The 14,655-nt window shown below is 43.5% G+C and overlaps 1 protein-coding gene across 1 annotated transcript in view; it reads left to right on the plus strand.

Annotated features, from left to right (window-relative positions):
• CDYL2 (chromodomain Y like 2) overlaps positions 1-14,655 on the plus strand; it is a 155,844-nt gene that overhangs the window by 91,355 nt on the left and 49,834 nt on the right. The window contains exon 2 of the mRNA XM_087419892.1: positions 12,065-12,653. Coding sequence (XP_087276018.1) covers positions 12,065-12,653 — 589 coding nt within the window. The remainder of the gene's footprint in view (positions 1-12,064; positions 12,654-14,655) is intronic.

The following is a 14,655-nucleotide window of genomic DNA, read 5'->3' on the forward strand; positions in this document are numbered from 1 at the left end:
TCCCTTTAGCATTTCTTGAAGCACTGGTCTACTGCTGATATATTACCTCAGTTTTTATTTACCTTGGAATGTCATAATTTCTCTTTCATTTTTAAAGGATAGTTTTGCCAGATATAAAATTCTTAGTTGACAGTTTTTTCTTTCAAGCACTTTAAATATGTGATTCCACTGCCTACTGGCCTTCACGTTTTCTGATGAGAAATTGACTGCTAATCTTATTGAGGATCCCTTGTATGTGGTGAGTCTCTCTCTTGCTGCTTTCAAAATTCTCTCTTTGTGTTTGTCTTTCACCTGTTTGATTGTACTGTGTGTCAGTGTGCATCTCTTTGAGCTTATCCTAATTGGAGTTTGTTGAGCTTCTTGAATGTGTAGACTTACATCTTTCATCAAATTTGCAAATTTTTGGTCATTATTTCTTTTTTGCATATTTATTTTTTAATTTTATTTATTTATTTCCCCCAAAGCCCCAGTAGATAGTTGTATGTCATAGCTGCACATCCTTCTAGTTGCTGTATGTGGGATGCGGCCTCAGCATGGCTGGAGAAGCAGTGCGTCGGTGTGCGACCGGGATCCAAACCTGGGCCACCATCAGTGGAGCGCATGCACTTAACCGCTAAGCCACGGGGCCGGCCCTTGGTCATTATTTCTTCACATGTTCTTTCTGCCCCTTTTTCTTTCTCCTCTCCTTCTGGAACTCGCATTATATGTATCTTTCTACCTTTGTTGGTCGGTGTCCCACAGGTCTCTGGGGCTCAGTTTAGTTTTCTTCATTTTTTTTTTTCTTTCTGTTCCTCAGACTGGATAATTTCAGTTGAACTAGCTTCAAATTTGCTGATTTTTTTCTTCTGCCTGTTCAAATCTTCTATTGAAACTCTCTAGTGAACTTTTTGTTTAAGTTCTTGTACTTTTCAGCTCCCAAATTTGCTTGGTTCCTTTTTATAATTTTTGTCTCTATTGATATTTTTTATTTGTTGAGACATTGTTATCCTGGCTTTCTTTAACTCTTTGTTCATGGTTTTCTTTAGCTCTTTAGCATATTTAAGACAGTTGTTTAAAGCCTTTGTCTAGTAAGTCCAATGTCTGTCCTTCCTCAAGGACAGTTTATGTTAATTTCTTCTATGAATGGACCATTTATTTTTTTGTTTCTTTGAATGTCTCATAATTTTTGTTGAAAACTGGATGGTTTGACTATTATAATGTGGTAACTCTGGAAATAAAACTCTTGTCTCTCATCGGAGTTTGTTTTGTTGCTTGTTGTGAGCTGTTGCTGTTTGCTAAGAGACTTTTTTAAACTATATTTGCAAAGTCTGTATTCCTTGTCATGTGTGGTCTCTGAAATCTTTGTTCCTTTAGCTTGTGTTAAGCTAGTTGTGACGGATTTCCTTGTATTCCAGGAGAAATAAATAAAGAAACAAAGGATGAATAGAAAGAAAGAAAGGAGTATAAAGAAACAAAGATTGAAAGAAAGAAGGAGCGAAGCAAGCAAGCAAGCTCCCCCACAGGCTTTCCAGACGGGGTCTGTGTCGGGACATTCCTTCAGTGCTCAGCCAGGCCACTTACAACACTGCCTTAGTCTTCACTTCCTGCCCGCACTAAGCCTGGAGATCAGCCAGAGGTGAAAGCTTAGGGCGACTCAGGTATTTTCTGAGCGTGCCTCCTGCCCTGGGCGTACGTATAGCTTTCTAGATTTCCCAGTATACACAGGCATTTTTGAATGCTCTAATTTCCCGAAGAAACTCCCCAGCTTTTCTTCCCAGGCATCTATTGTTTTTCTCAACTGTGCTCTTTTGCCCCAGTTGGCAGCAGATTGTTCATTTGCCTTACATTGTTTTGAAAGAATGACTCTGCATAGCCATTTTTCCAGCGTGAGTAAGTTTCAAGTTTAATAAAGCAAAAGCAAGCACTTAACGTCAGTCCTTCAGGTCCTCTTGACAAGTTACAACAAACACAGTTCTTTGAGGGTAGGGTCTGCTGTGCTTCCTCCAGAACCAAGGACCACGGCTCCACACTGGGAACATGGGCTGCCATATTCTAGACTGCTGCTGTGCTGGGGAGGGGGTGGGGGGAGGATAAGTAAAAAGGACACAAAGCTTTCCGACTGTTTTTAAGTTGTGTTTTTCTTGAGTCAGCATTCATTTGGTTGCTATAGACTTTGTTTTCCAGAATTCTAAAACAGTTCACTGACGTTTTTGCTTGATTTTTCAGTGTTTCTGTGGAGGGACAGGCCTTTGGAGCTGCCTGCTCTGCCACGTTTTGCTCTTTATTTCAATAACCAGTTTTTGAATGTCAATGAGTTCTGCTTTTTTGTGTTTTCTAGTTTACTAATAATTATTAATTTATTTTTATTTAATTAATTTATTTGATAATTTATTGTTATTTTCTTATTTATTAATGATGATGATTATTTATTATTTCCTCATATTTCCCGAGTGTTTTTTCTTTCACTAATTACTGAGGGTGGATGTGCAATCACTCTCCCACCCCCTCTGCCTCCCTCCCTTCCTTCCTTCCACCTTTCATTCTGCATCCCAACTACTTTGACATATGTGTGTGCTCATTTTTTTGATTTTTAAAAAATTGTTATTGTAAATTTTCCCTATCTGATGGTTACTTAGGATCATTTCTTTTTCATTTGTAAGTGGTTGGAATTTATTGTTAAATTGTGTTATCATCTAGTATTATAGCATTGTATGTATTTGGAGAACACAGTCTGTACAATATCTTCTTTTTGGCATTCCTTAGGGTTTTTTCTCTGGTATTTTCCTATTTAATGAATTTTCATAATTGTTTCATACGTGGTTTTCTTTAAATTTTGTAGAGTTTATTTTCTTTACAAATTATGCAGTTGAAAGTTTGTGTTTGTACAAATATTTGCTGTATTTGCTAGATTGACCATCATATTTATATAATTTCGGATTCTTTGTATCCATATTTTGCATCTGCTTGATCTAAGTCTCAAAGTATTGAGTTTAAATCTTCAGTTCAAATTGTTACTATAAGTTTTCTGTAGAATTTTTTTTTTTTGTGAGGAAGATTAGCCCTGAGCTAACATCTGTTGCCAATCCTCCTCTTTTTTTGCTGAGGAAGATTGGCTCTGGGCTAACATTGGTACCCGTCTTCCTCTGCTTTATATGTGGGACACTTGCCACAGCATGGCTTGATAAGCGGTGTGTCAGTCTGCACCCGGGATCCGAACCTGCGAACCCTGGTCTGCCGAAGTGCAGCGCGCAAACTTAACCACTATGCCACTGGGCCAGCCCCCTGTTGAATTTTTTAAAGTTATTTTTTGATCTGTTATTTGATGCGAAAAGTTCATGACTACTATGTATTTAGTGAGTATTTTTAATTTAATAAAATCTTCCTTTCCTATTTAATATATTTTCTCCTAAATTTTACTTTGATATTCTTTACAAAATTTGGTCCTGCCTGATGTATCTTTGCTCATTCTTTTATTTATTATCACTAAGCAAATAAGTATATTATGAGTGCTTAAAATTGTTAGGTTTTATGATTATTGTTACTGTTATTCAGATGCTTTTCTTTAGTTTTAGTATAACCTGAAATTGTACTTTTAAAAAACTTTTGCAATAATTATAGATTTTCAGAAGAGTTATAAAGATAGTACACAGAGTTCTCGTGTACCCCTTAACCCAGTTTTCACGATTATTTACATCCTACACCGTGTACATTTATCAAAACTAAGAAATTAACACTGGTGCTGCACTATGAACTAACTACAGAGTTTATTAGGATTTCACCAGTATTTCCACAAATGCTATTTCAGAATCTGACCCATGATTCCACACTGCATTTAGTTATTGCTTTCCTCAGTCTCCTCCAATCTGAGATAGTATCTTGGTCTTTCCCTGAATTTCATGGCGTTGATAATTTTCAGGAGTACTGGTCAGGTATTTTGTAGACTGTTCCTCAATTTGGGTTTGTCTGATGTTTTCTTAAGAGGCTATGGGTTTGGGGAATTATACCATAGAGGGGAAGTGCCCTTCTCAGTGAATCATATCAGAGCATACGTGACATTCACATGATTTGTTACGGGTGATGTAACCTTAACCACTGAGGTTTTCCAGGTTTCTCCACTGTACAGTTACTGTTTTTTCCTTTGCAAACTCTATTCATCAGAAAGGAGTCATTGAGTCTAGTCACTCAAGAGGAGAGGAATTAGGTTCCACCTCCTGAAGGGAGGGGTATCAATTGGTGGGCATCTGTTAAAACTACCAGGGTAGTTGGCAAGTATGTTGAGGCTATGCTAATACCCTATTTCTCTTTAAAGTTTTACCTACTAATTTTAGCATCCATCTGTGGATCTTGCCTGTGGCAGTTACTACTGTGATGTTCCAATGGTGATTTTTCTATTTCCCTTATTATTTTTACATTGATTGTTTGGAATTCTTCTGTAAGGAATATTTGTCTTTTATTCCCCATTCGTTTCTTTATTCCAGAGTCAGCAAACTTTTTCTGTAATGGGCCAGATAGCAAATATTTTAGACTTTGTGGGCCATATAGTCTGTGTCATACAACTAACTCTACCCTTGTAGTATGAAACAGCCATAGATAATACATAAATGAATGGGCATGGGTATGTTCCAATAAATCTTTATTTTTAAAAACAGGCATTGGGCCAAATTTGGCCTGAAGGCCAACTTCTGATAATTAATTCGTTTATTTATATAAGGTGAACTCATGGATATTTATTTTATTCTTTGGGTTATGAATGTAGTACTATCACTGTTTATTTTGTTATTCAGATTGTCCCAGCTTTGGCCTTGGGGATCTCTTTCAGTCGGCTCCTTTGACGTTCTGCCATCTTTCGGGGTTTATTTATTTAATTTTTGAACTTTCTTATTTTCTGGCACTACAAGATCCTCCAGGCTCATTTTTTAAATGGGAGGTTTATATTTTGCCCCTTAACACATGAGATGTCTTCCCCCCTCCTTCTCATCGGAAGGTCCACTTGACTGGTTTTAGAATTCTTAAGTTTACAATATTTATTTTTGTATTCCAGTGTTTAATTCCGGTAAGTCTTCTCTGAAGACTGCCTGATTTTTTTTCCTACTATTTTGGATGGCAGAGGGTTGGGGTATGAGGGTAGGGAGTTTAATCTTTTGAAGTGATGAAGTTTTGCAAGAATAGAAATAGAGTTGATTTCTTCTCAACCTCTGCTTTCCCCATCACTGAGATCTTTTTTTGATCTACAGACTGAAGATATAGAGATTTCTTCTAGAATGCCTTATTAGTGTTTGTCTTTCATTTTGATTTTTTCCCTCTGGCAGACTGACATTATTTGGGTCTCTATTAACTGTCCTAGATGTCTATTCTCATTTTCCTTAATGTTTTTTAAAAAAATCTCTGTGTCCTTTTCTTTTGCATTCTTGGAAGGCTTTTCAAGTATATTGTCTACATTACCGATTTGATTTTCTGCATGTTGATTCTGTTTTTTCCTGGTTCTAGTGGGAATTCTACTTTGCAGGTTTTTTCTTTGGTTTCCTTACAGCCTTTTTTATGTAAACGAGTCTTCTTTCATTTTGGTTTCCTTCTCAACCTGTTGGTTTCATTTCATCACTTATCTTTTCTTCCTCCCTCTCTTTGAAAAACAGAGGTCATATTTTCTGCAGTCTTTGAAAACATGACACAAATGCTATCCACAAATGTACAGTGGTGCTTTTCTTAGATTTTACTGAAAATTTTTAGTTATGATCGTGTTCTGATAGGTTTTAAAGGGTTTTATAAATACGTCTTGTGATGATGTTGGTATTACCTGTTTTTGTCTGTGTGTTTTCGATCAGAGAGCTGTCTCTCTGGCTTAGTGTTTTCCGCTAGAGTGGGTGTGGAAGTTTCTCTTGGTCCCTCATCACTTGGATGCTCCTGAGTTCCCCATTCAGACTCTTGCCCGGAGGTTAGCTTGAATTACACGGCTCTGAGCCGAATTTCCTGGTCTGGCAGCTATTCCCTGGTGTAGTTTTGCTGGACTGAGCGGGAAGTGCCGCCTGTTGGTACTGCCTTCTCCGACTAGATAATCGGAAGCAGTCAGTCTTCTAGACCTGAAACAGCCCATTCCTCGTGCTCCCAGAGCTCGTCCTGTGTTTATCCTTCCCAAGGACTTCGTACCCCAAGTTGTAAAGATGGACTCCCTGTGCCTTTCCACCCGCAAGGACAACTCTTCCAGGATGTTGAAAGGATGCAGAAAGAGAGGTCCTTGTGCATTTGGGGCTTGAGGTCCAGAATCAGGGAATGTCTAGGGACGGCGGCTCTGGTGTACGTATGGGCGGACAGCAGGCATGGAGATCTTCCTCTATTCTTTTTGGGCTCTACTTTTTGCATTCAGAGGTTAAGACATGTACTAGTAACCCAAAGATTCTCAGTCCAGCCCCATCTGGTGTGGGGGGCATCTCTTCAAGAGTCTGGAAAGTCTTTGATTGGTAATCCTGGGTTCCTGAGCTACTGTAATTTTATACACTGTTGTTGTTTGGTGGGAAACTGGGATAGGGAATATGATTGATGAGTAGTCTGTTTCCATTTGAACCAATGGAGAATTGGAGCAGAAGGGGTGGGAGGCCCACATGGCATGATGGGGACCCCATGAGAGTCAAGCTCAGGGATCTCTTCCTAAACCATGGAAAGGTGCTATAGGTTTCCTGTGGCCTCGGCAGGAGTTGAGGGGAGGCGTCTGAAGCTGCGGATACGCTGTCAGTCAGGCAGGTTGGACCCCTGGACAAGAGTGGGAGGTGGATCTAGTGTAGACACTGGAAGCATGGGAGCCAAGATGCACTGGACCAAGTCTTAGCTCTCCACTGCTGGCCAGAGGCGGGCAGAATTTTTATCCTCTATAAAAAATGAGAATAAATTTACTGCCTTGTTGGATTATTTTGAAGATAAAATGAGTTAACCTATAGGGATCACATACAACAGTGGCTGGCACTTAGTAAATGCTGAATAAATGTTAGGTGGTTGTGGTAGTATTGGGTTAGTATTTGGTTAGCTGCCAGTGGAAGGCAGAGGAGGAAGGTGGGGAGTGACCTGTCTCTGCTTGGAAAGGCACTGGTCCATTTTCTCCATCTCTGAACGTCCAGTTTGGTCTCAGCTTAAATTGTTCTTTCTCAGAGGAACCTTCCTGCCCACGGGATTTGAAGTACCCCACCCCCTCCGCCCTTCTTTCTCACATCACCTGTCTCTTCACATCAGAGCGCCTTCCATCATTTGCTACTACAGGTTACTTTGGGCTCACTCCTTTAAGGGCTTGTCCCCTGCTAACCTGATGATTTCCCACTGGTGAGATGTGGCCATGGGGCTAAGAACTTGGGCTGAGGAGTCAGACGAACTAGGGTTCTAGTCTTGGCTAACCACCTACTGACTGTGTGATTGAGGGAAAGTTACCCACCTTCTCTGAGCCTTAACTTCCTCACCTGTCCAGTGGTGAGAATAACACTCAACTGCAAGCCTGGATATAAAGATGAAACGTAACACCTTATAAGTGCTTAACACAGTTCCTGGAACTTAGCATGTGCCATTAAAAGTAATTGTCATCATTATTATTCCTAATGAGACAGCCATCCACTTGTCATCGTGGCACTGGTGATAATTGCATCAGAATTTCCTTGGCCCCTCCTGCAGTAGCTGGGATCACAGAGAGTAAATGTTAATTTATGATTTGGTTGAACTCTAAGGAATAGTTCAGGGGCTCAGATTGCTTATCTTTGGAAAAGAAGCTGGCGGGTGTATATGAGCACATGATTTTTAAATACCAGCCGTGCGGTGGTTAGTCAGGGCAGACGAGGGACGGGAATTGATGATGGTTTGCATTTGGAGGGACTGAGCTTCTGGGAGTGCATGGCTGTGTAGGTAGGGTGGGGTGGTGCATCAGCAGCAGAGCAGCCAGCGCCTGGAGGCCCAGATCTCTGTTTTCAGCAGGTGTGAGGAGTTAGGGGACCATGGAGGAGGTCGGGGGTGCTTAGGGCGAAGAAAGAATTTCCCAGACGTAGAACGTTGCATTCCTACGCAAGATCAAGTCCTACGTAAGGTGGGCTTTTGTTATCAATACAAGAAATCAGAATTCTGGTTCAGTTTGAGACACCCCTGAGAAGAAGAGGAAGGAGGGTCGGAAAACCCCCGCAGGGAGATAAAGGAGGAGATTAGGTCCCAGGAGACGGCGGATTCAAAGTCTAAGGGGATATTTGGGAGCCAGCTTTCCTCTGAGCAGCTTGTGGGCATTTCGGTCTTTCAGAAAAAGCAATCGTTTTTCTGAACCTGAAAAAAACTGTTTTTTTTCAACGTTTAAACTGGGGGAAATAATGTATATTAAAGAACTTTGTCAACAGAAGTTTCATACATAACAGAGCAATCCCACTCATCTCCTTGTGGCGCTTTGTGGTGTTCAAGACCCTTTGCTTTCCCTGTATCTTATTGCTTGCAGTTCCTCCAACAACCTTACAGGTAGCTATTACTATTATTTCTGTTTTACAGATGGGGACACTGAGGCCTGGAGAGGTTGGGTGACTTGCCCAGGGTTATGTGGATAGAGAGTGGCAGGGACAGCAGTTTTCTCTGCCTACAAGGCTATTAGGGATGATCCTGTTAACTACTGTTTCTTGTTGGTATTGGTTGAATTTAAGTAGAAAGAGTTGTCAAGCCACCCATCGGCTTTGCGGATGGGACCAGAGGTGGGAGCAGTGGCTTTTCTGTCCCCCATAAAGCCACTTGTGACTCTGTGACTCAATCTTTCAGTAACTAGGAGGGTGGCCTCAGTGTGGCTCCAAATAGCCATGTAGACACCACACCCTTGCTGACTCCCTAGGCTTCTTGAGCAGCCCTGGTCTGCATAGCCATCACCCACACTTGGAAGGACTTATCTAAGAAGGTGGGCTCTCTCTTCTTCCCAGGGAAGAATTGATTATCCTAAAGGGATCCAGATCTGTAGAGGGGGAAACATTCTGTCTTTAGGTACCACCACGGTTTGTGTTCATAGGAGGATATGCAAGATTAAGTGACCTTTACTATGGAATGCAAAATAACTTATTTGTATATTCTCCACAACCACCCTAAGAGGTAGATGCTGTTAGTTCCCCCTTGCTGGATGAGTCATCTGAGGCCCAAAGAGGTTTAGTGACTTGCTGGAGAACATGTGATAAAAGGCTTAGCAGGAGATTTAAACCAGATGGTCTTGCTCCATAGCCCGTGTTCTTAAATACTAAGCTCATTTTGATGAGTGGGTGCCATCCATCCAGCACCCATTCATTCCTGAACTCACCTCTCTACCCACTCTTTCACTCATCACCCATCCATCCAATCATCTGTCCATTTATCTATCCTTCCATTCACCCACCCATCCGCTATCCTCCCATCTGTTCATCCATCCATCCACCCACCCACCTACCTATCTCACTATCCACACATCTGTTCATCCATCCATCAAACACCCATTTTTCCTTCCTTCCTTTCTCCTATCCTCCCTCCCTCCCTCCCTCCCTTCCATCCATGCCTCCATCCATCTATCCATCCATCCATCCATCCATCCATCCCACTATCCACCCATATGTTCATTCATTCACTCAACTATCGATTTTTCCATCCATCCATCCATCCATCCACCCATCTATCCATTGTGTTGGCTGTTTGTCTAACATGGTTTTCTGCTTCATCTGGGGAAGAAGTTTTTTGATCCTGGGAGGCAGGCATATGCTTATCTGAAGCTGGAGACCTCCATGACAACACAGATCCCTTAGCTCCCAAGAAATATCTGGGCTTGCTCTTGACACTCCTAGGTTGATGTTCTTTGGAATGCTGCTACTTCAGGCAGTGCCAGGTTGCTTGTTCACTTTCCTCCCTCTGTAAACCTGCAGAGGGTTTCTCCTTCAGAGTTCTCCAAATGTGCAAAGCTGCAGGCTCTTCCAGAAATGCTCTTGACTTTCTGAAGTGTTATCACAGATGAATACTCAACGAGCCCCATTCCTTGATTAAAAGATTGGAAGCTGGATTATTTGGCATGGTTTTACTTTTTTAAACTGTTGTAGAGTTTGTGTGATACATCTAAAAATTATGTAATAAATCTAAAACAGATGTTCAGGCAGCATTTTATAAGGAAAGAAATTTTAATAAAAATAGGCCAATTTCATTTGAGATAAATCAATTAAGGAAACAATTTAAATTGTCGATGAAGAAGCAATATTATGAAGAGGCAGCATGGTCTAGCTATTTACATATTGATTAAATGCAGAGCAGTGAAAGTTGTTTAATTATTTTGCACAGCCTCTGTTGTACATAAACCATTGGGGGACAATCTCACTTTTCAAACTTTTTTACGTTTTATTATGGAAAATTTTAAACATATAAAAATTCAAACATGTAAACATAAACAGTGATATAATGAACCCCTATGTACCCATTACCCACCTTTAACAATTATCAACTATAACTGTATCCTCTTCTCCCCTCTCATATTATTTCTCTTTTCATGAGTTTCAAGGGCGTATTCCTCACTTATTACTTAATTTTATTGGGTCAAAATTTCATTCTAGAAAAGTATATTATGTTGACATTGAAATATAATAAACTTTTGAATAGAATTGTTTACTTTTTCGTTGAGATTTAGCTTTTTTTTTGGTAGAACATTGGGAATTTTGTCATTTTTTTAATTAAAAAAAATTCAAATCAGGGGGCTTGCATGGTGGCATAGCAGTTAAGTTCGCGCGCTCTGCTTTGGTGGCCCGGGGTTCATAGGTTCGGATCCCCGGTGCGGACTGACGTACCGCTCGTCAAGCCATGCTGTGGCAGCATCTCATATAAAGTAGAGGAAGATGGGCACAGATGTTAGCCCAGGGCCAATCTTCCTCAGCAAAAAGAGGAGGATTGGCAACGGTTGTTAGCTCAGGGCTAATCTTCCTCACAAAAAAAAAAAGAAAAATTCAAATCTATAGCAAAGTTGAAAGAATAGTAAATGAACCCTCACATACCCTTCACCTCCATACACCAGTGATTAGCATCAGGACTGGCATTTTCCTAAGTGTGTTTTTCCATAGATTCCTTGAAGACAGGGGAGATTTCCTTACCTTGAAGGTACGTAGACAGTAGCACATGGCTTTAAAACCAGAAGGATATAGGTTCAGATCTCAGTTCCACCAGCTCCTAGCCCTACACTGTAGGCAAGTTGCCTCATACTCCATCCCTTCCTCTACCAATGGGAGTGACAATGGTGTATACACTATGGGGCTATGCAGGCGCATAACAGGCTGTCAACAAGCATGGCCTATCACCTCGCCTCGTGGTTGTGTCCACTGTGTTGCGGCTGGGGGAGCTGAATAGGAGGAAATTGAGCTTTGTTGATTCAAGTCATTTTGGTCAATATGGAAGATTTTTGTGGTTGAGAAAGTTGGTCTGGCCTCGTGATTAGGAAAATAAATACGAGTGAGAGTGTTCAAATCCCAGCTCTGCGCTTATCACTTTGGAACTTGGTTGTGTGACTTAATCTCTCTGAGTCCTTGTTTCCTCACTGTAAACTGGGGATGGAAAGAATACCGACCACACTGGGTTGTTGTCTGGAGAAAATGAAATGGGAGCATCCGCGCCCAGCATTTAGTATAATGTCCGCTTCATACATGCCCAGTGATTGTTAGTAATTGTTAGTATTATTGTAAGGACACATTAGCATTGTGCCCACCATATAGATGCTCCACAAATGTTATTATTATTATAAGTAAGGGTGAAAAACCCACACCAAATTGGTCTTTAAAAGTCTGATTCTACTTTGGTGCAATGAAAAGAATAAAGATCTTTCTTGAAAGCTTGCAATGCAGTTTCAGGCAGATGCTGCCAGCTGGGCATGGCGTCACGCAGTCGTCATGGGAAATGACCGTGCGCCCTTGGTCCCATTCAGTGATGTCCTAAAATCAACCAGCCTTCTTGACTTCTGGAAGTGTGGGCTTCCAGTGTTGAACAGCTCACCCCACGGCCAGGGCGGACACCTCTACCCCGAGGGTTTGTGCTATCCTCATGACTGTGACTGATTGTTTTTCCTCTCTCTCTCTCTCTCTTTTCTGACTCTCATCTTGTATCCCAGGTTGAAAGGATCGTAGACAAGAGGAAGAACAAGAAAGGAAAATGGGAGTATCTCATCCGGTGGAAAGGCTATGGGAGCACCGAGGACACGTGGGAGCCCGAGCACCACTTGCTGCACTGTGAGGAGTTCATCGACGAATTCAACGGGCTGCACCTGTCCAAGGAGAAGAGGCTCAAGTCAGGGAAGCAGGCCAGTGCCTCCAAGCTCCTGCGGGACAGCCGAGGCCCATCGGTTGAGAAACTCTCCCATAGACCTTCCGAATCCGGAAAGAGCAAAGGGACTTCCCACAAACGGAAGCGAATCAACCCTTCTCTGTCCAAGCCAAAGAAAGGGTACCCAGCCAAGCCCCCTGCGGGAGGGGACAGGGCCACCAAGACGGTATCTTACAGGACTACCCCCAGCGGTTTGCAAATAATGCCCCTGAAAAAGGCTCAGAATGGGCTGGAAAATGGGGACACCGGTTCCGAGAAGGACGAGAGGAACTTTGGAAACGGGTCCCACCAGCCCAGCTTGGATTTGAATGACGTTGGAGAGCAAGACCTGGGCGAGTGCGATGTTAGCCATGCGGCGCTGGCAGAGAACGGGCTCGGTATGTGGCGTGTCTTCCTCTTGCGTTTGGCCCTAGCCTTGGGGGATGAGGGCTTTGTGTGCAGCCCAGGGAGCTGTGTGAGACCCCCAGCTAGGCAGGAGTTCTCCCGAGTCTCTCTCCCCTGGGGCCATGTGGACTTGGTCACAGGCTGACACTGGTTACACACACCTCTGTGTGTGGGGAGGCCGAGCGCCTGATCTCCAGCCAAGGCCTGTAATGGGTCAAAAATCCCTGACTGCATCAAAAGCCATGGGAACCACTCTAGAGCCCCTGCTCTGAGGGCAGCTCAAAGTCCCCATCCATCAAGACTCCCCCCGCTCCCCAAGGGCCAGTGCCTTTCTGGGGCAGCACTCACCTCACAGAGCCTTTCTTTCCATTTTGTGGTATTCCCAGCAGTGTAGCCCAAAGCGGGGTCTGCGCTGGAGTCTGCTCCTCCTTCTCAGACCCAGTTTGGACTTGGAATTCTCCAAACCTGTCCATAAGCTGGAGCCTCTTGCCCCTCATCTATCGCTAACATTCGTGATCTGGCCCCATCTCTATATCAGGTCCTAAAGGCTGCCCTGACCCCATCCTCTGCTCATTCTTTTGGTTTGCCCCTTTTTACTCCATCTTGGAAGCCACACAGCAAAGATTATGGAATTCCTTCCTCTTCCTGCATCCCCACAGGCAAAATTAAGGAAAGAGGAGGCAATGACCCAGGTAATTCAAGCTCCCAGACCTGACTTTTCTCAGTAGGCAAATTGCTTCTTGCCTGAGTCCTTAGTGGCCCGAATCTTCCAGGTTAGCTGTCCGTACCAGTTACGTGTGCACTCTCGTTTCCCAGATACCTGTGTGTCTATGTGGTGGCATTTTTCTCTTTTGCCGCCAGAACCCTAAGCCTTGGGATGTCAGGAAATCCTGCATGAGCGTGGACAACCTGCGCCCAGCAGAGTAGAGCCATCTGATGCTCTGGATAGAACCAGAGTGTGAGAAGAGGGGAGGTGGGCCACAGGTGGGCCGGGCTGGAATTGCTCACGGAGGGGTGGGGTGACGGAGGCAAATGCATGTGAGAGTCATGGTGAGTTCAGAGTTCAGGGTTCTCAGAGAATGCCCCACTGGGGAGAGCGTTTTTAGGGACTCTTGCTGGGGAATCTGAACAATCTGCTCTGAGGTTCCTCTTTCTCCAGAGAGAGGAATTTCACCCAAACAGGATTTATTTAGCAGTCTCTGCCCCAGATTGACTCACGTTTCTTTCTGGGGATCCCCGATGCTGACACGACTGCCTGGTAACATATATAAAAGCTATTTGTTTTAAAAATTCATCTCTCGGGGAGGAGCGGGCTTGTGTAGATGCGGCCTGGCACGAGCGTCCATGTTTGATGTTCCTGTGACAGCTGCCGGCGGTAGAGGGATTCCCTGTCGTGGGGAGGGGGGCTGGGGAGGCTCCTTGGGTGCAGGCTCAAGGAACTTGGGCGTGACTCCCCGCACCCTGGCTAGTAGCAGCCCCCTGCCCTGCTCAAAATGTGGCTGCCCCAAGGGTGAGGGGAGAAGCACGAGGGAAGCTGGTTTGCTGACTGTCGCTGCCAGACCTGCAGCATGAAGGAGAGGAGCCAGACTTGCAGAGAAGCTAGATGAAGGTGGGCCTCTCGTTCTTGCAACTTTCCAATGTGGGGCAGAGCTGCTGTCTGTTTGCTCTCCTTCCTTGGGCCTCGTCGGTGCCCCCTGGTTCATGATCAGGTTTATAGTACCCCATGACCGGGGGAAATCGGTGAGGACAAGCCTGCTGGCATCATTGGTGGCCTTGTGAACTCCCACCATTAACTCCATAATGCTTCTCTACACCTTTCTCGTCTCTGATCCCTTGTCGGCCTCATTTTTTCCCCAACGTTGAATGTTCTCTACTCCACTTGGGCCCACATCTGGGTAGAGAGGAGGAAGCTGCCCGCCTCTATTTTGTTCGGTTTTGGGTGTTCCCAGAGGGCCCTTTTGCTGAATCACATCAGATGGTATTGTTGTTCTTGAG

The sequence above is a fragment of the Ceratotherium simum genome, chromosome 30 (assembly GCF_057802395.1).
Source record: "Ceratotherium simum simum isolate JZ-2026a chromosome 30, ASM5780239v1, whole genome shotgun sequence".
In the NCBI taxonomy this organism is placed as follows: Eukaryota; Metazoa; Chordata; class Mammalia; order Perissodactyla; family Rhinocerotidae; genus Ceratotherium; species Ceratotherium simum.